This window comes from Grus americana, chromosome 1 (genome assembly GCF_028858705.1).
Source record: "Grus americana isolate bGruAme1 chromosome 1, bGruAme1.mat, whole genome shotgun sequence".
Taxonomy (NCBI): domain Eukaryota; kingdom Metazoa; phylum Chordata; class Aves; order Gruiformes; family Gruidae; genus Grus; species Grus americana.
Window position 1 is genome coordinate 202,784,602 of NC_072852.1, and position 22,078 is coordinate 202,806,679.

Below are 22,078 nucleotides of genomic sequence, written 5' to 3' on the forward strand. Positions count from 1 at the left end.
AATGAATCAGGTTTACTGGAATGTACTGATAGAACAGGAAAGTGTGGGAAAAGGAGTAGAAGAAGATGTAGGAAAAAACCCAATGCTAAGTGATCAAAGAGGAAAAGAAATGTAGAAATAGGCAAATAAATCTAGGCAAATATGTGAAAGCAGGAATGCAGCAGCAGATCCTGAGGTGATTCATGAGATAATGCAGTTGAAGATAATTAAAGCTCCTTGCAGCAGTGGAAATGTGAGCAGTAAAGTAGATAAGCTGAGTTTTGGGAGGCCCTATCAAACAGTTTCTGAAGCGACGGAAGATAAAGTTGCTGGAGTTCTATACACAGTCCAGGATGCAGACGTGGGATTAGGAACCCGTAACCGGATATTCTGATATGGAGGAGAAAGAAAGTTCTTCTTCTCACAAGGGGAAAAAAACAGTTTTAAAATGAGAAGGGTGCATCAAGTGGGGCTGTTTTGAGGATATTTCACAGAATAATACAAGTCCTGTGCAGAAAGGCACACTGTGAACATCACCCTTGGCTTCCCACAGAACCTGGACAGGGATTTTTATTCTGCTTCAGATAGTGGTATTAGGAAATACCTGGCAGTATGCTTTGCTTATTTAAGGAGAAATTTGATGTGAAATCAATCTAGCACAAGGCACAAATTAAAAGATGTATACAATGATATACTGATCTTTTAAAACATTTTTTAAAGAAACACTTCAGAGGAAGGATTTTCTTTTCTCAGTAAAATAATTATGTGATAAAATTACCTCAGAATTTTTTCCCCAAACTCTATTTCTTTGAAAAATAAAAATAAAAATCCTTTTCATGGGAAAAAGGCTAGTTTAGATGAATTTCCTGTTTTGAATAGTTTTGAAACAAAATGTTGAGACATACTAGCTGAACATTGTAAAAGAAGTTTGGTTTTAAGGTAATGCTTAATGAGAATACAAATACAAATTAAAAGACAAAAGAAATGAAAATATAAACTAAAATTACTGCTAGAAGATTTTTCAGTGGTATGATCTAAACTTCTAAGACAAGATGATTTTTGATATTTAAAAGATTTCAACTGTTCTGCATCCAGATAAAGCTAGGAGATTTAATTTTTATTACACACATGCACACACATATATACATATACAAAATGATAAAAACCATCTACAACATCAATACAAACAAAATGAGATCCCACCCAAAAATAATTGATAGGTCTGTGCTGGGGATAGTCGCTCATGTTTAAGGTTGAGGTTCATGACCTGCTTTGTACTACTAAATGTAAACTCTGTTTACAATGTTTGGCAAAGCAGCCCTATTTCAGTACCATTAATTAAAGTTTCTTAATAGTATTCTGAATAATTTAGACCTATTCGAAACTGCACTTATCCCATTGAATACAGTACTTTGTTTTCTACCAGAAGAATCTATCTGAATACAGAGATATCTTAATGCCTTTATTTTTACCAAGTTTACTAACAAAGTAAACTGCTTCCTTTCCACTCGATTTCATTCACAGAAATCAAACCATTTCATAACAAGCATCTGCAAACATGTTTCTCTGTTACGAGGAACTTCTTTGAATAGCCCACTTAAAATATGTTGCTTATTATCTTTATGTGTCCAAGACTTGTTTACTACTGTCCATTTTTTGTAATGCATACCTACACTTGTCATTTGTTATTTAGTTTTTTTACTCTGAATTCTCTACATAGGAAAATTAGCTCCAATAGCTTTTATGAAATGAAAGTGTCTATATGGGACCTTCCAGAGTAACAACAGTCCCATGCTGATTTGGCTCTCCGTTAGGAGAGGGAAGATCTAGGATACAAGTCCTTACTCCCAGGACAGTTTCCTTCTTTTTTCCCAGCGATGTGTTACCATAAAATGCGTATTTGTTCCAGGGATCTAGACTAGCAACCACAGTTTTGCATTCACAACTCCTCTCTTTGGTGACACTTTCATCACTTATTATGCCTGGATCTTCAAAACTACATTAAATGTTCTGTTCGCCATTTGCAGTCCAAGTCGAACGGGAACAAAATGTATGTCCCTTGCCCACAGGAAAACTTCCTGCAGCATCCAGGTGTGCATTAATATTAAAACCCACCAAGGTAGTAGTACAAAAGAAGGATTTTGAGTCCTTAGGATTGAAGGACCCTTTGGTAACTCTCTTTCCAATTGCAAAATGCTAAATACCTCAAACATTCACTGCAATTTTGGTAACAGAAGCAGCTGTTAATGCTATTATCTGTAAATACTAGTGCAGGAAATTCCCTGTGCAGAGGCAGAAATAGCATCTGTAGTACTGTGATAAGTAGTCAATCATTTTAAAAGGATCTCTGCACTTCCACCTCTCCTTTTGGAATCGACCAAAGACAAATTATTTTTATAAATATGTATGCAAATAGGATTCAGCTGTAATTAATGAGGTAAATGCAAAAATAGACTCAATTTACAGGCAAAATGAATCTCAAAATAGTGAAAATCTGAATATATTGGAACAAGATTCTTCACAGAAGCAGAAAACGTAGTCCTAAAATTATAGATTGCAGAGATGATACAATGACAGTTCAATCAGCTGAATTAAGAATGTGCAACACCAGCAATGCCCTTGAATACAAACACAGATTTACTTCACGACATACTCTAATGCTGAATTACCTTTACTTCCTGCTGCAACTCCAGAGAAGTAATTTTTACTACATAAGGGATAAATCTGTCCCACAAAATATGCCAAGGAGTGATCATGAAGAATTGAATTAGTCTAATACAGTTTGATTCTTTTTTAAACAATAAGAGCATAAACAATAGAATAGTAGGTTTTGATATTTGTAAGTCTATATTTTGCCTATTTATTTTGATTTTTAAAAAGCCTGCTTTATACTGTATAAAAACTTGGAACATTCAACTACACATAGATAATGCTCTCAAAAGACAAGCTAATTTTTCTAACTAAAAATGCATTTAGCAACAAATTGGCACAAGTATTTGTTTTACATTCAGTATTAAATTGGCACTATGTCTGGTCTCTGGCAGCATCGACTATACTCCCCTTTGTTTGCTACTACTCCGTGCTCCAGCACTGAAGCCAACACCTGTGGCCATATAAAAGGCTATGTACAGCAGCTGCGGGACTCAGATGTCCACACTGAAATAAATTTCTAAAGCATAAGCATTTGGATGTGTGGCTGGCTTCCTTGTCTGAGTCTTTTCAAGGCCGCCTTTGGAGGTCCACGCTGCTGGATGTTGTATCAATCAACTGTCTGCAGTGTTATTACTGACCAATGTGCAGTGGTAACATAGGACAGCCTCATACTTAGAAAAGATGCTCTTGGTTATTCTGATGTAAGGCTGACACAATCCCTTCACTGAAGAGGTTTTGTCCATCGTGATACCACTGATATAAATATATGTAAGGAAGGGAAGAGTCTACCCTAAAGATTAATATGAAAGCTAAGTATCAGTAAACCACAACACAAATTCTGCTTAAAACTTTGTTCTCTGGAAGTAATTTATTTAATCCATGGAAAAGATCAATATAAGTCACATTAGCATGTATGTAAATCACCTGCTCCTATGTGGGATAAAATAATCATAAAATTCATTTTTACAGCGTATAGTTCCTAGCATACAGTATGTAGACCTTTCATTATGGCTATCTGTATGGGGCAAGTGACTAAAATTGCTACTCAGAGCAATATGTACTGACATACTCAGGTACAGTTCAAAGAAACGTGCTCAGAGTTACTATTCATAACTCAAAAAGCAACTGAACTTAACTTTGCTATGCAGATAATCTAGAGTAAAAATGCCAATACAGGAGGGGGTTTTTTGCAGAAAAGCTGCTATACTATAAAGTCACTTCCTTTCTTAACTGCAGTATAGCTTCCTTGTGTGGAAAAGCTCTTAAATAAATGGAAAAAAAAATTCAGAATTACAGACCCCACTGTCCTGCTCTCAAATACAGAATGTGTGTAATAAACAGCTAAAGATGACATGTTTCCACTGAAAGGAATGTGTTACATATGCGGGTAACAACAAATTAACTGTGCCGGGTTCGGTAAATGCAATTGCTCTGATATTATTAGAACAAGCCATTGGAAGTAGCAATGTTATTTGCAGTAGGATGTTGGAAGACAGAAGCGCATAGAAGCTACAGGCATACTCTTGAGTTACACATGTGCAAACCTGAGATAAATGCTACTGAGAAAAGAACTTAGCTCTAAGGATTCTGCAACACTGTCACAAACAAATCATTAAAAAGGGCAAAGCTGATTCACTGGCATGGCAACTTGAAAAGCAATATTTAAAATTATCAAAAGTCTCTTGTCTTCTCCATGGTATCCACTAACCCAGAATAAAGGAGAGCAAATTCTTCAGATCAGATAAGCAGCTTTCTAATTTATATATTTCTATGGCGTTTGCATATTAGGCTATGCTGCATATTCTGGGTGTTTAGCTAGATGCCCAAAACACCCAGAAAAGTTCTGATGCAGCTTAGTTTGATCCACATCTTACATGGAATAGCAAAGTCAGGGGACTCATCTGTACACTTGATGATTAGCTTTTGATTTCCATATCTGTATTTTCTGTTAATTTCAACCTTGATCTACTGTTCAATCATTTCAATCAACACGAGGAGTACTTTTGTTTAATGAAGCAGTCTGAAAGCTCTTTGAAGATTTTCAGTGTAGTGAATTCTGAGCTCATTATACAATGACCATGCTAGTTTACTATTACCATTTCTCTTTGGTGGTAAGACAAGGGAAAAGTGGAAAGTCACAGTATCATTACTGATGCTGATGTTAGGATCTAGCTGCATCTTAGTTTCACATGTGCATTTACTACCTATACTTTCAAGCTGTTATCACCTGCTGAGAAGATGAGGACAAGCTGGCACGTTGCTGGTATAATTATTACTGAGCTAACACTGGCAAAACAAAATTTGCTGCAAACCTATTATCGATGGGTAAAGGAGAATGGTCTATTCCATTAAAAACATGGAATTTACTGTTACTAAGTACAGACAGAAGCAGATCATATGAAGGAGGTTAACGCTCACTACTATTTGATAAAACAACTTTTTCTCTATGTTTTGTGTATCAGTTCAGATTGGCCTGCATGAAATCACAACACGACTTTGGTAAAGAACAAACACACTGGTACTTGGATCCCAATATGTATGACATGATTCACTGCCCATGTAGCATGTTTGCTGAAGACAAACAGCTTTTTTATCAAATCTAGTGAGGATTTTCTTCAGTTCACCTACAGCATAAGTGCCATCCTATTCCTGGGATGTATTTGGGCTACTGAAACTCCAAACCAGTTTGACCATTGGACTTGATGGAACTACTCTGAAATAAGTAGCAGCTGACATGGTGAAAACACTGATGATTTTGATCTCAGCAATTGTAAAGACACAAAATATGGAAAAGTTCTAACTTACAGATCAAATGTTAGAGTAGTCTAATAAACGCCACGAGACCAGGTACTGGATGCTGTTTGTTTTCTGGAATACATCGTACCAATATTTCTGCAATGTCATGACAGCGCTGATCTTTGTTTCACAAAAGTTTGGTACTAAACTGCATGATGCAGGTAAGAACCTTTCATTTTTAGTAGACACAGTCATGAACTCCTGTTTCTCTTTATTCTTGGGCATTTTGCCACAGGTCAATAGGACGAAAAATGCTTATTGTGGGAACTTTTCCCAATTCTTCCTGGTGATCATAATGAAAAAAGGGCCCAAGACCAAGTGGATCACTTCAATTGAACAGATTCCCAACATAATCTTCTGTACAATCCAGCACAGAACTGTTGTTGCTCAGGCTTACCTGAAACACCCTGCGACATACTAGCAGTTTAAGGTAAAAGCAATATAGGTCTGGGCTTAAAAGAGTAATGCAGAAAATAATAACTAAACAGCACTTGGTGGCAAATGGGTTTTTTTGGCAGTACGTACTGTGTTGTAAGTTCATCTTCAATTTGCTGTTTATTAGCAACACTTGGTCTTTTTAACTTATTTCAAGAATAAGAGCCTTGACTCAGTATTTTTATGCAGATAAACATGTAGGCTATATTTCTATATTACTACTGGCTTTAGTATGCCTAGCTCTTTCAATTGAGCTAACTATTGAAATAACTTTCCAACTTGCTATTATATTATTACTCTTTTCATTATTAAGACTTTGCCAAATTTGTTCAGAAGTGCAGTAAAAATATCAAATAAAGCTTGAGGTAGGGCCAGTTCTTGCAGCTCCTAAATGCCCTGCTAACGATAACTTAACTTATTGAGTACCATATTATAATTATAGTCCTTCAACCTGATTTTACAGTGTTTTTATTTAAGTCACTTAGAATGCTTTTATCTGATTTTTGAACAATAGAACATACTAAATGTTTTTACAAAGGCTATATATATAACTGAATAGCAGTAATGTATTATTAAAAGTTGCTCCATAGTAGAAAATAATCTTTTCAGTGTCCCAAGTACTGTGAAGAAGCCATTCCCAGCTTCCTAGAGAAATCATGAAAATTACATAAATATAAATCCTGAGGGGACATAAGAGATCATCTGAGGCAGGATGCAGCAAAGCAGACCACCATTGCAGGTATTTTCTAACCTCTTCTTTAAAACCTCTAGTGGTAAGAACTCCCACAATCTCCTCTGAGTATTCTAACCTCATTGAAACATTTTTCCTAGCAACACCTTAAATCTGCCTTCCTGCAAAAAAAAATTCTAATTCTTGCCTTCATCTCGGTGGGCACAAAGAATAATTGGTCTTTGCCCCTTAACAGACCTAGATTAAAAAACCTCAATTCCTAAAGCTTTTTCTCACAGGTCATGATTTTTTTTTTTTTACATATTCTTCCTCTCCCCTAGACTCTTAAAACTTGTATATGTGATACCTGTATGTGGTGGTCAGTGACCACAGTGCCATTCCAGCAACAGATGCCTGATCCTTGTGCCATGCTCATCCTGAAGGCCTTCGATACAGCTGTGAACAGTACCCACTGCTTTCAAAGAGCAAGGAAAAAATGGTGGAAGACAGTGCTGCCACCATCATGTCCTCTATGTGCCTTATCCACTCAATCCCATTCCACTTCCTCAGCTTACTGGAAATTTTTGATCTTTTCTGTTGCAGTGGAAATCCCAACAGGTGACACAGCAGCACAGCCAGCTGGGAGAGAGCAATATCCAGCTTCCATTTCTCACATGCAACATTCTTTTTCCTAAATTTCAAAATAATATTTACTTTATTGGAAATAGTATGGCTTTCTGAACTTAAATTATTCTTATAGCTCACCACAACTCCTGAAATGTTTCCCATGACACTAGTGCTGAGCCAGTTACTCTGCACTTTGTGTTTGTACCTTTGATTCTTCCCTACTAAGTTTACTCTTTATACCACCTTTATCATATTTCACCTTCTTGATCTATCTATTTAGCAAGATCATTTTGAACTCTGAACCTGTCTTGTATCACTCTCACCTCGACCAGTCTGGGTACCCACCAAAGCCGTTCTCTGTGCTATCATGAAAATTCATACTGGATGTTCACTAGACCAGGGCAAAGACAAATCCCTTGCACCTCACCTGAGACCTCCTCTTTTAAAATATGTCATTAATAACAATTTTGGGGCTATGGTTTCTCATTTTCAAGATGCCATGCTATAGTTGAATCTCTATTTTCTATTTTTTTCTGGGAGAACATCAGGCATGAGGCAATATCACTGGAGTTACTAAGTATGGATACACCAAACCTACTGCCTACTGCTGAGCCAGCTAGTTTGCCAAAGCAGAAAATTAGATTAGCCTGATAAACTGATTGTAAATAACCAACTCCATAATCTCCCTCAAAATAAGAAGGAGAGCTATAAATTTCCTGTAGGTTTCTTTGCCTTCTCCAGACATCTGGGACTCACCTATCCTCCACAAGTCCTCAAGACAAAAGCTTGGCGATTGCTACTCTATGTACTGTAGGATTAATTCGAACAGGCCATCAGGACTTGTGTAACCCTTCTGCCAGGTTTAGACTGTCATAAACCAGAACGTTTCAACTTTAAAGGGGCTGCTATAAAAACACTATCCAGAAATGTGGTAAAATGAAATTTATCTTGTGCACAGCAAGCTGATTTTCCTCACCTGCAACCATGACTGAGTTGGTTTAATGAACAATATGCAATTACAAGGAGCAAAGGGAGAAAAAAAAAGCATCAACAAGGTACATAAACAGGCTCACATACGATGTCTAATTTCTAGAGAACTATAACTATTTTACAGTCCTCGCCTCTGGTGAGCCAACTGCTAGGCCAGCTGGTAGCTCTACCCCTCCTGCTACCACTCTTTAGTCACAGTCAGGGACTGAAAACTCTTGCTGGGAAACACGGTTGAATTCAAATGGCTGCTGAACTTTTGTGAAAGCAGTTTCCAGCCTGATGGCTGTCATCCTCCCTGGTGTCTCACACTGCTCCACAGCCCCTCTACCACTCTCCACCCTGGGACCCCTTAGCTCTGGGTAATCCCTGCAGTTTTACTAGCAACTTCAGCCATGTCAGCTCTCAGTAAGGCTGCACGCAATGTGGAAGTCTAACACTGACCTCTTGTATGCTCAATTCTTGCACCTCTTGATTCTATATTGGATATTGTGAAAAATTTCTTCACCGAAAGGGTTGTCAAGCACTGGAACAGGCTGCCCAGGGAAGTGGTAGAGTCACCATCCCTGGAGGTATTTAAAAGACGGGTAGATGTGGTGCTTGGTTTAGTGGGGACTTAGCAGTGTTAGATTAATGATTGGACTCGATCTTAAAGGTGCTTTCCAACGTAAATGATTCTATGATTCTATTCTTAAACAGCTTCTCACACCTCACACAAATTTCTCCAGCGGTTTCAAGGTCCAACGTTTGCTTTCTGGTGATAGAAAATATCATTGTGAACTAACAAAATCATACTGTCGGCATACCTGTGCTAGGTCAAAAATCCCATGGATTTGCAGATGCATAGCTCCACTTATGTGCCTCTTTTTAAAAGAAATACCTCTCAATCACAACAACACATAGAAACTAATTGTTCTTCTGGTCTACCCGTTTGATTCTTTCACTTAAGTTCCTTTAGAGGTGGCATCAAATATTAACTGAGCACTTCACCCCTGCTGGGCTTCCCTTTCCTCTGGATATCTGAAGGAGGCATGGTTTTCATTTCAGCCCTTTGCCACTACACTTTGCATAACTCAGGTAAGTGTTCTTCAGCCTGCTTTTTCCCTGTGTTCCTGGTGCTTTGCTGTTAATATTAATTGTATGAAGCACTGGGTCACAATTAAACCTTTTTATGGAAGGAGGGTAAGAGAAAGGAGAATGTATTGAAACAAAAGGACCCTTGAGGCTTTAGCCTTCTGTGTCACTCTCTACTTGCTCACTTTCCCTATTAAATAATGAGCTGAATTTTCCTTCACCTTTCTCTTACGTCTAATGTCTTTTGCAAACCCTGTTCTCCCTTCCTGTAATGTCCCCTGCTAGATCCAATTCATTTTGTATCTTTGCCATTCTTCCTAGTATCTTCATCCTGTCACAGGACAGTGATTTTCCAGACTGCAAGTTTGGCAGAACATCATAAAAGAAAATTTAACGTAATAGCTGAAGCCGTCACTTCATCAGAATTTGTGAGCTCCAAGACTATTCCATGGTGTAAACCCAAGTGCAGTATGTGGGAATGACTTGGAGAGATGCAGCAAGAGTGCTTTCCTGACCAGAACTGAAATGCTAACATAGATGCCCTCAGTAGCAAAGAGAGAGGGGTTCTGCAGGGAACTGAGGGGCTGTCAAAGAGATGAATGGAGTGATACAGCAGAGAAACTTACCTAAATAACAGGATTTAATTGTTCACCCCCTAAGAGCGAGTAGCAATTGAGCCACACGCAACAGAACCAAGAAGCAAGCAGGATGGAAAGGCCAAGAAAGCAGGTCTGAAAACAGCGCACATTTGCCCACCACAGCACATCACCACTGCTGCTGAGGGTTTGCCTAAGTTTATTGTCATACCGCCTTCTGCCAAGGACTTCTGCCTTTTACAATACTGATAGCTGCTAAATGCTGCTTTCTTCACAAATGTCTACTGTGTCTGGCTTGAATTTATGCTTATTGCTTACCTTCCCCCATAAGAGTTTATTTATAGCTTCCTGGTTAAGCTGCAAAGATCAACTCGCAGACCCAGTATCAAACCCAAAAGCCTAAGGGGGTTCCCCTTCCTTGAGTTTGGTTGGATGGGGCTGCTCAGAGAGACAGGGAAACATCTAGCATGTAAAGGAAGGATCTTTGGCAAAAATCTGGACAAGGTTAAGTTCTGGCCTCGCTGACAGAGACCCTATGACTCAACATCAATGATTTTTTTCCAGTTACACTGGTAGTAAGAGATGATACTTACGTTTTTCTTATGATTAAACATTCCACATTAAAAATTTCTATTGTGGAATGGTAGTGAAAATTATTCAGCAATGATGTATTTTTACAGTCATCTTAATACCTAAAGATACGTTGAATCTTATTGTCTCCTGCATTAAACTGAGTGACAAGATGCATTCAGAATTTGAGACACTATCCAACACAGCAACCCCTGCATCCAAGCTGGCGAATGTCATCTCTTTATCAAAGACACACCGATGAATTCAGAGTTGCTGAGTTCAGTATCATAAGAATCGTTTATTAACCACACTGTAATAGATGATGTTCTGAAACTGCCCTTGGTGTGATATTGCATGCTTAAAAATGATGTCTCAATCTAATTAAGCGTGTGAATTTAGATGAGAAAGGTGACTGCAGGTTGTGCACTTCTTCTCTTAACAATACGTTGAACTTGTAGGATCACATCTGTAATTATGTGCTTGTTTTCTTGTTACCCATTACTATGTTTTGAGTAGGAATACTTTTCAATTCGCTAATGTTTTCTTTTTCCAGTTATCTAATACATTCTATAATGCTTCCCAGAACTTCCCTTGTGGGTCCAAGAAACATAGAAAAAATTCTTTATTTAAAAAACCCTCAACAATTATGGAACAATACAAACCCTTTCATTTTGTTCCATTACTCATTTTGATTTAAATTCAGGTATTTAGGCAGCACATCAAGCTAAAACTCACTAAAATTTAGTGCTTGTATATATGAGAAAATTGACTTCTATAACCATAATCAAATAATTAAACAGATTTAGTTAGGTCGGTATAATTCCCTATTTCTACTGCAGAGTAATTATACTGGAATAAAGCCACTTTAATTCCAGAATAGACTGTCCACATGGGGAGCTATATTGAAACAGCTGTAGTAAAATAATTATTTGACTACAGCTATGCCGCTTGCTTCCCCCCGAAAGCAAGCCATCAACATAAAAATCTTGCCTCTTTCACAGAAGCTCAGCCACGTTGGCTCAGTCCTATTCCATAAACAAAGGCAAAGGGCTTTGCCAGCAGAATGAGCACACGATGTGGAGAACAGGAGATTTTACTTCTCGATTCAGCACCGACTGGTGAGGCGTAGTGATGCACTTGGAGTTTTTTACCACTTAAAAGGTTCTGAGAAGCTCTGGGATGTGGAATGGAGAACGTGGATAAAAAGTGTAGGCTTTTGTGCAATGCGCTATGTATTTTATAAAAGTGTAGTCCATCACAGAGGTAACTCCAGATGAAAGGAGTGGAAGATGGGCTACTGCAGCACCCTCTCCCTCTGCTGCCCGTAGATACCTCTCGCCTGGCAGGTATTGCTTCTTACCTCCACTTCTCTGCCGCAGTCTGAGGGCCTCACACTGAGAGAGCCTCTCTGTGCCTTGACCTTCCCGAGCATGGAAGCCTCAAGGGGCTCGCTCACATCTCACCTGCCACCAGGGCAAGTGCAGAGAAGTGGCTGGTCCTCTCTACTTCTTTGTACTGCTCTCAGTTATGAAGTGAGTTGAAGAGTGAACAGAGCTGTAAAATTCTCCTTATTGAACTGTGTCTTTGTTTCACTAACGTTAGTTAAAATGTTTTAGTATTCTAGACTTAAAGCACAGGCTTTGACTGGTCGATTACGTACTACGTGCAGCCAATATCCAGTATTTGCAGATGAAGGAATTCTTCCTTCAGCCACACAGCTACTCAGTCAGAGGTATTTCACCTCAAAGGCCCTTTAAAATTTGACTCCCCAAGCTCTCAATATGATATAAAAACGCACAGTTCTTGCAAAAGGCATTCAAACTAAAAAGATAAGAAAGCTGGGTCACAACTCACCTCGATCTGTGTCATACAGGAAGACAAAGCGGTTCCATTCATAATGATCCAGCAAGCTCAAGAGGGCTCCCCGCAGAGATGGCCGCAGCTGCAGCACAAACTGACTCTCACCCTCCGTGGGGAAACTCGGTGTAATGAGGGAGATGTGCAAGGCGCTGCAGAATGAGGTCAAGGTATGTACTGATCTCTTATCATATAGTCCAAAAATGGCAAAAACTCCTCTAGAATACTGGGAGCAAACTGGAAAAAAAAAAAAAAACAATACAGAGTTCAGCTAGTGACAAAATCTGTAAACATGTACTTACACATTCCAACATCCTCAAATTTTTAATTTGAAGATATACATTTCTGCCTGTATTTATACAAAATTGTCACGTGTTTCATTCTGGAAACCACTAAATAAATCTTAAATAACATTTTGTCACTTTTGGACCCTATTCATAGAACATTATATTATCTGTAGTGTTTTTACTCTGAAATAAAATATAAAATAAGTAATGTATTTTTCCAAACCAGTCAACATATGTTGTTTTAACCATAGCTCTGCATATTATCAGGCATTGATCATTTCCATTACCTTAAACAGAAAAGCGTTCACATTTTAAAATGTGAAAATTATCACAAAAATGTTACTGACCTCATAAGTGAAAATTGGACATTTTGCATCGTAACAATGTAGAACCTTCACTCCCTTTTAAGCAGGGAGCCCTTGTGCTATATTAAAACTCTACTACAGACACCAAGTAAAAACCTGCTTCATGAATAATCTCCTTGACTTTAAGAGAGCAGTTGAAGGAAAACACAGTAAGTCAATGTGAGCAGACTTTTGTCCCAAACCTTTTATTTCTAATCTGTGTCAACCTCAAATTCAGAAAACAAATGACCTGAACATATATTCTAAGTTTTGATTTGCTCTTAGACTCATTTAAGACATAGAGAAAGACTTTTATTGATTTCAGCAGACTGGGTAAGGGCTTTACTGATCTATGCACACAAAAGCAGGCATAACGGTATTTTCTTGAGGAAATACTGTCTAACAACTCATAAAGGGCCCAATGAAAAAATCCCACCTTTTTTGAAGTACAAACCAACTTATTAGAACTGTGTGATCATTAATAGTGTTACCTAATCACACAAAATGGAGAACGGAACAGTCAGTTATGGGATCATATTATCCATTTTCTCCTAAGTATGTATTTCCTACGCTCTCCTGTTCCAGATCCTCCCTCCTCACAACCCATTCTTACATATAGCCTAAACATGGGAAAACCAAAGTCACACCCTTGTAACTAGATGGTGGCCTCCTCTCTTCTAGCCTGGAGGTCACAGTCATCCTGTGAGAGCAGCGGTCAGGGTACAGTGTACACACTTAGCAAATGGGCTGATTTGAACCAGTTCACTTTTATTCTTTCATAATACATTTACTACATAAAGAGCAAAAAATACAAATTGTGCATTTTTCTCCTTAGACTTGAATGATTTATCCAGTTCTGATGCCAGAACTGGAAAAGTGGCTTGAGGGCAGTTCTGTGATTTTATGTGCTGCCCCACTGTTACAGCCCTAACCTAAGGATTTTCATAGCCAGATTATACATAAATTAATATTTTCAAAAAGGTTTCTTCCTTCCCCTAAGTACCCCTTCAATGTGTTGATACATAGCTCTTACAAACCCTCTTAGTGTTTTCTTTGCTGGACCACACTACATACATTCTCCCAGCCCCATCAAATGACTGGCTTGCCATTCCACTAATCATCCTAAAAAGTGTTGTTCTGTGCTTTCCCAGTTTCATGTTTAGAATTTCATTTGAAGGCTTTCTGCTTCTCTTTATATTACTACCCCATCTCTACTGTAAAATACTTCTGCTGACATATCCTAAGATCACATTGCATTTTTCTAAATCTGCTGATTTATCATCTCAGGATAAAAATTCTGCTCCTTCTTCCTTATGAGCCATTTCCAAATGATGAGTTTCTGCTTATAGCATAATATTTTTATTAGTCACTGTTATTCATTTTTCATTATGTCACATCTATTACTGTACTCCTCAAAATTATTTACTTCCACAGTGACATTCTTAGCCTGCTCTGAACTTCTATCGATATCTGTATGTGCCCCACCAACAAGTTCCACCAAGGTACTCTGACTTTTCATCTCTGTGTCTACTGTAAAATCAGTCTCTTAGTATCTTCCACCTGGAGCTATGCTTCTCCAGCCTGGTACCTCCTCTTCTACCAGCATTTGTGGTCATCTTCCCCTTAGTTTCATGCCTATCTTTTAACTCTCCTATTTTATTTCATTCTCTTGGCAACTGGAAGATATGGATTAATCCCATACTTTCTACCTTAATAACTTCTTGTTGCATTTTATGCCATTTTCTGTCTATAGACATATTTTAAAGCTTTCTATCAAAATCTGTTCTATATCTTTACTGTCTATTGATGTTAAGCTGCTACGTCCATGGGTGCCAGATTCTATGCCCCCTTTAAAAATAGATATTATGTTTCCTATTCACTGATCATATGTATCACAACTCATTTAACAGCTCAACTAAGAAGCATTTGGTTTTGCATGTGTCCTTCAGTAAACCAATTATTTAAGAACCATGGAAGAAAGAGGTGATTTCCCTATTCCCATTAGCCATCATGCCTCTTTTAAGGTCAACATCTTTCTTGAGTGAAAATCAATGCGAAGTATCTATTAGTTTTACGTCTCTAACCAGATTTTCCTGGTTTTCTGTCCCATCATCAATATATAACAGCTTCAACTAATTTCCTATTTCCTGTCTTTGTATTTAAAGATGTAAATGACCTACTATTATGTTACTGTTCTTTGCAAGTTTCAGTTTTCACTGGCAGCCCTAACTTAGGCTCTCATTTCTGCAACAAATGTCCTCTATACCTCCTGATTTCTTCAACACAATCTTTCTTACTAATAACCCTTTCTAAAAACTTGTTTCTTACATCTTTCTTGCATAATCATTCATTCAGTTCTGGAGTCATATCCTGCACATTACTTTCCCCAGCAAAGGGATTTCTCAGTGTTTTACAAGTGTTGCTGTGAGGAAATGGCGGGCCTTCTCTATTTTTAAACACAGTCTAGTTAACTTTGCCAACTGAAATAGTTGAATGTAAACCTTGTGTACGTAAGTTGTAGTTACTTAATGTGTTTTCCGCTTAGAGAAAATCCTTGTTAAGGCCCTGCATTGCCTTACTTTGCAGTTTTACATGGGCAAAGGGTACTTTTCATAACACACAGTCCATGCAGTAGGATTCTACATGATGAAAAATTCAAGAAATCAATGTCAAGCTGTGAAATTGTACACTTAGTGGAGTTAAAGCTCAAATTCATTCTCAGGATGGAGAAAAAAAAAGAGAGGAAAAAAATCAAACTTCAAATGTCATTAAATAACATGATGTGACCCTAAAATGCTTTTAACTAAAAATAACAGAATAATAATTCTTCGTTTTTACAACACAAACTATCCTTGCCACAGCCTAGATCCAAATGCAATAAAACATTATCTGACTATCATTAAAGTTTTGAAATAATCAGTCCAAGAAAACTTGTGCTGCTATACTCAAGATCACGACTGGGAAGTTACTGAATAGTGTCCTTCTTTGCTCCTTGATAAGAAAACATGCTAAGATGAAGGTTTTTAGAATTTTTTCTTACTCGCTTCCATACCCACAGAGAGGAAAAATGCCTGTGACACTATGGAGATTAGGCTTAAACATATGCAGAGATGCTGCGATGCTCCTGAATCAATTTTACAGTAATCAGCAGCGACCACAAAAATCAGCAAAGCCATGAGGATTTGCATTCTGACTCACTACTGTTCTCAGAAAATGCCTCCAGGCAAACATGACTACCTGGTTTTCCCAATTCTTTATCTGTTTCTTTTACACTTCTACAGACATTTTACTTATTATAAATGGACTAAATTATGCTTGGTAAAACACAGTCTTATATTAGCATTCTAAGAAAATTTTGTTCCAGATTTTCTCCCTGTCGTGGTTTAGGCCCAGCCGGTAGCTGGGTGCCACGCGGCCGCTCACTCACCCCTCCCCCAGCGGGATGGGAGAGGAGAAGTCTAACAAAAGGCTTGGGTCGAGATAAGGACAGGGGGAGATCACTCGCTAATTACTGTCACGAGCAAAACAGACTGAATGTAGAGAGGAGATTCATCTAATTTATTACTAGGCAAAACAGAGTAGAGCAATGAGAAAATACAATCAAGTCTTAAAACACCTCCCCCCACCCCTCCCATCTTCTCGGGCTCAACTTCACTCCCGGCTTCAACCTCCTCCCCCCTCAGCGGCACAAGAGGGCAGGGAATGGGGGTTGCGGTCAGTTCAGCACACATTGTCTCTGCCGCTTCTTTGTCCTCAGGGGGAGGACTCCTCTCAACATTCCCCTGCTCCAACATGGAGTCTCTCCCACGGGCTACAGTCCTTCACGAACTGCTCCAGCGTAGTCTCTCCCACAGGGTGCAGACCTTCAGGAGCAGACTGCTCCAGCGTGGGGTCCCTCCCACAGGGTCACAAGTCCTGCCAGCAAACCTGCCCTGGCGTGGGCTCCCCTCTTCGCGGGTCCACCGGTCCGGCCCGGACTTGCTCCAGCGTGGGCTTCCCACAGGCCACAGCCTCCTTCAGGTGCCTCCACCTGCTCCAGCATGGGGTCCTCCACGGGTTGCAGGTGGAATCTCTACACCCCCTCATCCTTCCTCCATGGGCTGCAGGGGGACAGCCTGCTTCACCATGGCCTTCACCACGGGCTGCAGGGGGATCTTTGCTCTGGTGTCTGGAGCACCTCCTCCCCCTCCTTCCTCACTGACCTTAGTGTCTGCAGAGCTTCTTACATCTTCTCCCTCCTCTCTCCGGTTGCAAAAGTTTTTATTAACTCTTTTGTTTTCCTTCTTAAATATGTTATCACAGAGGCGCTGATTGGCTTGGCCCTGGCCAGGGGCGGATCCATCTTGGAGCCGGCTGGCATTGGCTCTATCAGACACAGGGGGAGCTTCTAGCAGCTTCTCACAGAAGCCACCCCTGTAGCCCCCCCCGCTACCAAAACCTTGCCACACAAACCCAACACACTCCCCCATAAATATAAAGCAGTGACAAAAACACTTTTATAAGCATACTTTGAAATATATTGAATAATAATTTGTCTTCAAACCAGACACCTCTTCATAGCTGATAACTTAATTCCAGTATTACACATACAATTTTCTCCTGCAAATTTTGCAATGCCATTGGTCTCACCAAACATAAGATGAATGTGGAGGTCAGACTCCAGAGAAGACATTGCAATGCACCGTAAATAGCCACAATAATGTTATTGTAGTAGCTGCAATATGAATTATATATGTTCTACTCTAGCAGATCGAACTATGTGATAGTACTATCACTTTAAAAGACTAGATGACTCTTGGGACCTTCAGTTAAAAAATCATAATGCCAAAATAGCAAAAATTGTACGTTGCAGGATTTACTGAGACACACAGTCAAGCCACATGTGATCTTAGTTCTCTGTGAAAGACTTCCCAAATTCCCTGTTATTATTCTAAAGACAAGTCCCACACTTTAAACACAAATCTTTTCTTGAAAAACAAAAAGCAAAAAATCCTAACTTCTTGTTGTTCACTGATTTCCAGATGTTATACCCATATAGTTTAAATCCTCTACACAGGCACAGGGGAAGTCAGAATTCAAAATACAGCTGTAACCATAACCATGAAAATGACACAGAAGAGGTCAAGCAAAAGTTTGTGAGAAATGTGTATGTACAAATACACATACATACACATATCTGCACACATATTTACATGATATCGGTCTTGTGTTATTATTTGGTTACACCCAAAAGTTTTATAATTTCTTAAAGAGAAAAATAAAACACTACCCTAACAATATGTTTACAAAATGAAATCTGATAAGTAGAGCACAGCTGGTCTGCAAACACCACTAGTTTTGCTCAGCAGCCTATATGGTACTTATACCATATAGGTAGAAATCTGGAAGACCCACAGTCTAACACCGAAGTAACATGGTAGATCTTGCTTCAGAGCCATGATTCACAGACCTTGAGTCTCCCAGGACACAAGCTCTGGAACAAGCGTTTTTAAAATGCTTTTCTCCAGGTTTCAGGCTCCTACGTGGAAAGCCCTGGCACAGCTGGCTGTTACAAATATATTGACAGGCCCACTGATCTGCCATAAACTCACAAACTGTAGAAGCTCCAAAACTGAAAGACTCAAAGCAGTTTGCATTATGGAAGTCTTCCAGATATGAGGACAGTCTTTCATTGTTGTGTCTTCATTTCCTCCTATGCTTTGGAGATCCAAATAGGGATTGGGGATTGTGGTCAGTCCATAACAACTTGTCTCTGCAGCTCCTTTCTCCTCATTCTGTTCCCCTAATCCAGCGTGGGGTCCCCTGCCAGAAACAGTCCTTCACAAACTTCTCCAACGTGAGTCCTTCCCATGGGCTGCAGTTCTTCATGAACTGCTCCAGCATGGGTCCCTTCCACAGGGTGCAGTCCTTCAGGAACAGACTGCTCCAGCATGGGTCCCCCACAGGGTCACAAGTCCTGCCATTAAGCCTGCTCCCACGTGGGCTCCACTCCATGGGCCACAGCTCCTGCCAGAGGCCTGCTCTGGTGTGGGCTGTCTACAGGCTGCAGCTTCCTTAAGGGCACATCTACCTGCTGCAGCATGGTGTCCTCCATGGGCTGCAGGGGTGGCTATCTGCTCCACCATGGTCCTCCACGGGATTCAGGGGGACAGCCTGTGTCACCACGGGCTGTAGGGAATCTCTGCTCCAGCACCTGCAGCACCTCCTCTTCCTCCTTCTTCACCAACCTTGGTGTTTGCAAGGTTTTTTCTCTTTTATTTTCTCACTCCTCTCTCTCACTGCTCCTACACAGTGTTTTTTACCTTTTCTTAAATATGTTATCACAGAGACACCACAGCATCACTGATGGGCTCAGCTCCAGTCAGTGGTGTGTCCGTTTTGCAGCTGGCTGAAAATTGGCTCTGTCCAACATGGGGGTGGCCCCTGGTGTCTTCTCACAGAGGCCACCCCTGCAGCCTCCCCACAACCAAAACCCATCAACAGAAAGCCAATACACCTGGTAAGCTCCAGACAGCAATAACTTTAAAAAATATATATAAGGAGTTACATTTCCTTGTCACCACAATAGTACATGAAGGCTTTCATTTGAGGTGTGCCTGCAATGCTGTCAGCGATCCATGTCCTCACAGATCAGTGTCATATACTCCCTATTTTGTTCAGCTGCTGTGCACCTGCATTTGCCAGCACTGATGTAAAAGTACTGGGCCAATTTTCCCAACCTAAAGAACGCCTTCCAAGAGGAACAGCCTAGCCATATGGAGATGCAAGCTCTACAAGTGAGATGAAGCACAGAAGGGAGAATCATTTAATCTAAATAAGGACCTGCCTCCCAAGGTCAAATGATTTATCAGCTTATATGCGTGAAAGCTCCAACACTTGAGATGAGATTAGTATTTCTAAAACAGCTTTGAGATTAGAGTTTCCTGTTAAAATGTCAAAACATGTTTCTCTTAATTTTGCACAGAACATCCCAACACTCACTCTGTGCTCCTCCTCCTGATCACTCCATTGACCTTCGCCTCCTGGGAGAGGATGCAAGGCCAGTCAGGGCTCTAGGATTACAAGACAAGTGTTCTAAATTCATTCCATGTAGTTTTCAATCATCTTGCACCCAAATCCAGTACAAATTTGATACAAATATGCTCTTCCTCTGCGTTCTGTTTGAGACTGCTGACTTTATACTAAATTATGCTGTTGCATTAAGAAAAATTCCCAGCACTGAGACCAACTTAATGAGGTACCTTCATGAATTAAATCACTGATAAAAGATGACAGATAGGATTATAAAAGAGAAAACAATGTTACATAAAGTGAGTAGATGAAAAACATTATAGATGTATTAGAATCAGTTTACTACTATCTTAAGAACTGTCTCAAGTAGAAAAGGAAATTTCTAAATACTGCTATCCAAAAAAGGGGGAAAGGGAAACAAGGCGTTTCTTACAAATTATATGGTTAGATTTTTTGTGTCTAATGAAACAAGCACCCTAATAATTTTCTATTTATAGACTCTGTATGCTCTAAATCATCATCTAACTTTTTGCCTTTTGATCAAAAACTTTTTCAAGCAAAAGAATTATCTTCTCCTGTGTCCAGGAGGCATGCATCACACTTTGGGTAGCGTCATGCCTCTAGCATTGTAACTGGAAACAATATCACAGCACTACTTTAACTAAAATCAGTTTACTGCTATGCAATTCAATACAGTATTAATGATTGAGGTGAACAAAAAGAGACTAAATTAACATTTTTTCCAGTAAAAATGAAATTGAATCACAAACATTACCCTCTCAAATATTTATTCCTCTCAAACATTTATCCTCCTGTAATGTAACTGCATAATGAAAAGTCTGGTATATTGGGCACTGAGCCTTTGAAACTAAATTCATAGTATAGAGCAAATCACTTCACATTCCCATGTCTCAGTTCTCAATGTTTCAACTGTCTGGTCTATTTTGGAGTATAAGCACTTGACAGGAAGGCCAGTTTTCTATTAGATGTCTGTAAAAAGTTTAGTACAATGGTGCAACTGTCTCAGCTGTGGCTTCTGAGTGCTACCCCAATGTGATTAAATGTTACACCTAATGGACCTTTATCTTGCAATTCTATAGTAAATTCTGGAACCCTAAAAACACATAACCACTTGTCCTAAAGGTCAGTGTGTTTAGTTGCATGCATAAAACTAAGTACGTGCTAAAGAGTGTGCAGGAGTATTTTTCTGGAGATCAACAGAGGCACAGAAAATTCACGAGGCAAAGAAAATTCATGAGTGTCCTTTACATTTAACCCACAGCAATGGGTTACTTCTAGTACTCTATAAGTGACTTGCCAGCTCATTTAAAAATACTCTCCTAGGAACAATGAAAACCTTGGTTTAATGTGCTAGATCAAATGGTAATTTGGGAAATGCAGTTTTGTTTGTGCAACTGCAGATGTGAGAACATATTGCAAAGCAAGATACAAACTTGTTACATTTTTTAATTAATAATTAAATTTCCAGAAACGATTTTTGTGAATTGTCTCTAAAAGACTATTTCTGCTCAAAGTCAATTCCTGAAACAATAGCAGAAAGTGATAGAGCATTTCTTGCCTATTGAATGGAAAATGGAATTGAATTAGCTTAATTAACATGCACAGTATTTTCTTCTTTTAAAATCAATTTGAACATTGTAATATAGTATTTTGTGAGCAATGTCTTATACCAGATCACTAAGTTACAGAACATTAACTTTAGAAGATTACCCTGAGAGATGCCCAAAATAACAGAAAAGAGAGGGCCACAGAGACAAGACTGACTTGCAGATCCAGCTGCTGAACTCTTCTCCATGCTTCATATGGAGCAAGCTTTACTCTTCACAAAATAATACATCTATTAAAGTTTCCTCCTAGTCAATCCCAAAAGAATTTGTGAAAGGAGTGTGAGTGTCTTTGTATGTATATGTGCACGCAGGGAGAGTGGACTGTCTCATCTAATTCTTATCACCTGAAAGTTAGGTTTTTAAATTCTTTTTTTTTTTCCCGTCTCAAAACCCTAATAAGGTATATTCAGATGACATATTCAGAAGACAGATCATCCCACCTTAAGATAGATGATAAATTAAGTGTACTGATTCATCCACTCGAGGTACATATCTCTTTTGGCTGTAAAAGGAGACTATGCAGCTATGAAAGACTTGGCACCTACATTTAGATAGTTACATTTAA

General features: G+C 39.1%; 1 protein-coding gene across 9 annotated transcripts in view; it reads right to left on the reverse strand.

The window, feature by feature from the left end:
* The window catches only part of GRIA4 (glutamate ionotropic receptor AMPA type subunit 4), a 235,175-nt gene that overhangs the window by 147,942 nt on the left and 65,155 nt on the right, over nucleotides 1–22,078 (reverse strand). For all 9 annotated transcript variants that reach the window (XM_054836650.1, XM_054836716.1, XM_054836658.1 and 6 more), the window contains exon 3: nucleotides 12,241–12,480. In XM_054836650.1, the coding sequence (XP_054692625.1) occupies nucleotides 12,241–12,480 (240 nt within the window). The remainder of the gene's footprint in view (nucleotides 1–12,240; nucleotides 12,481–22,078) is intronic.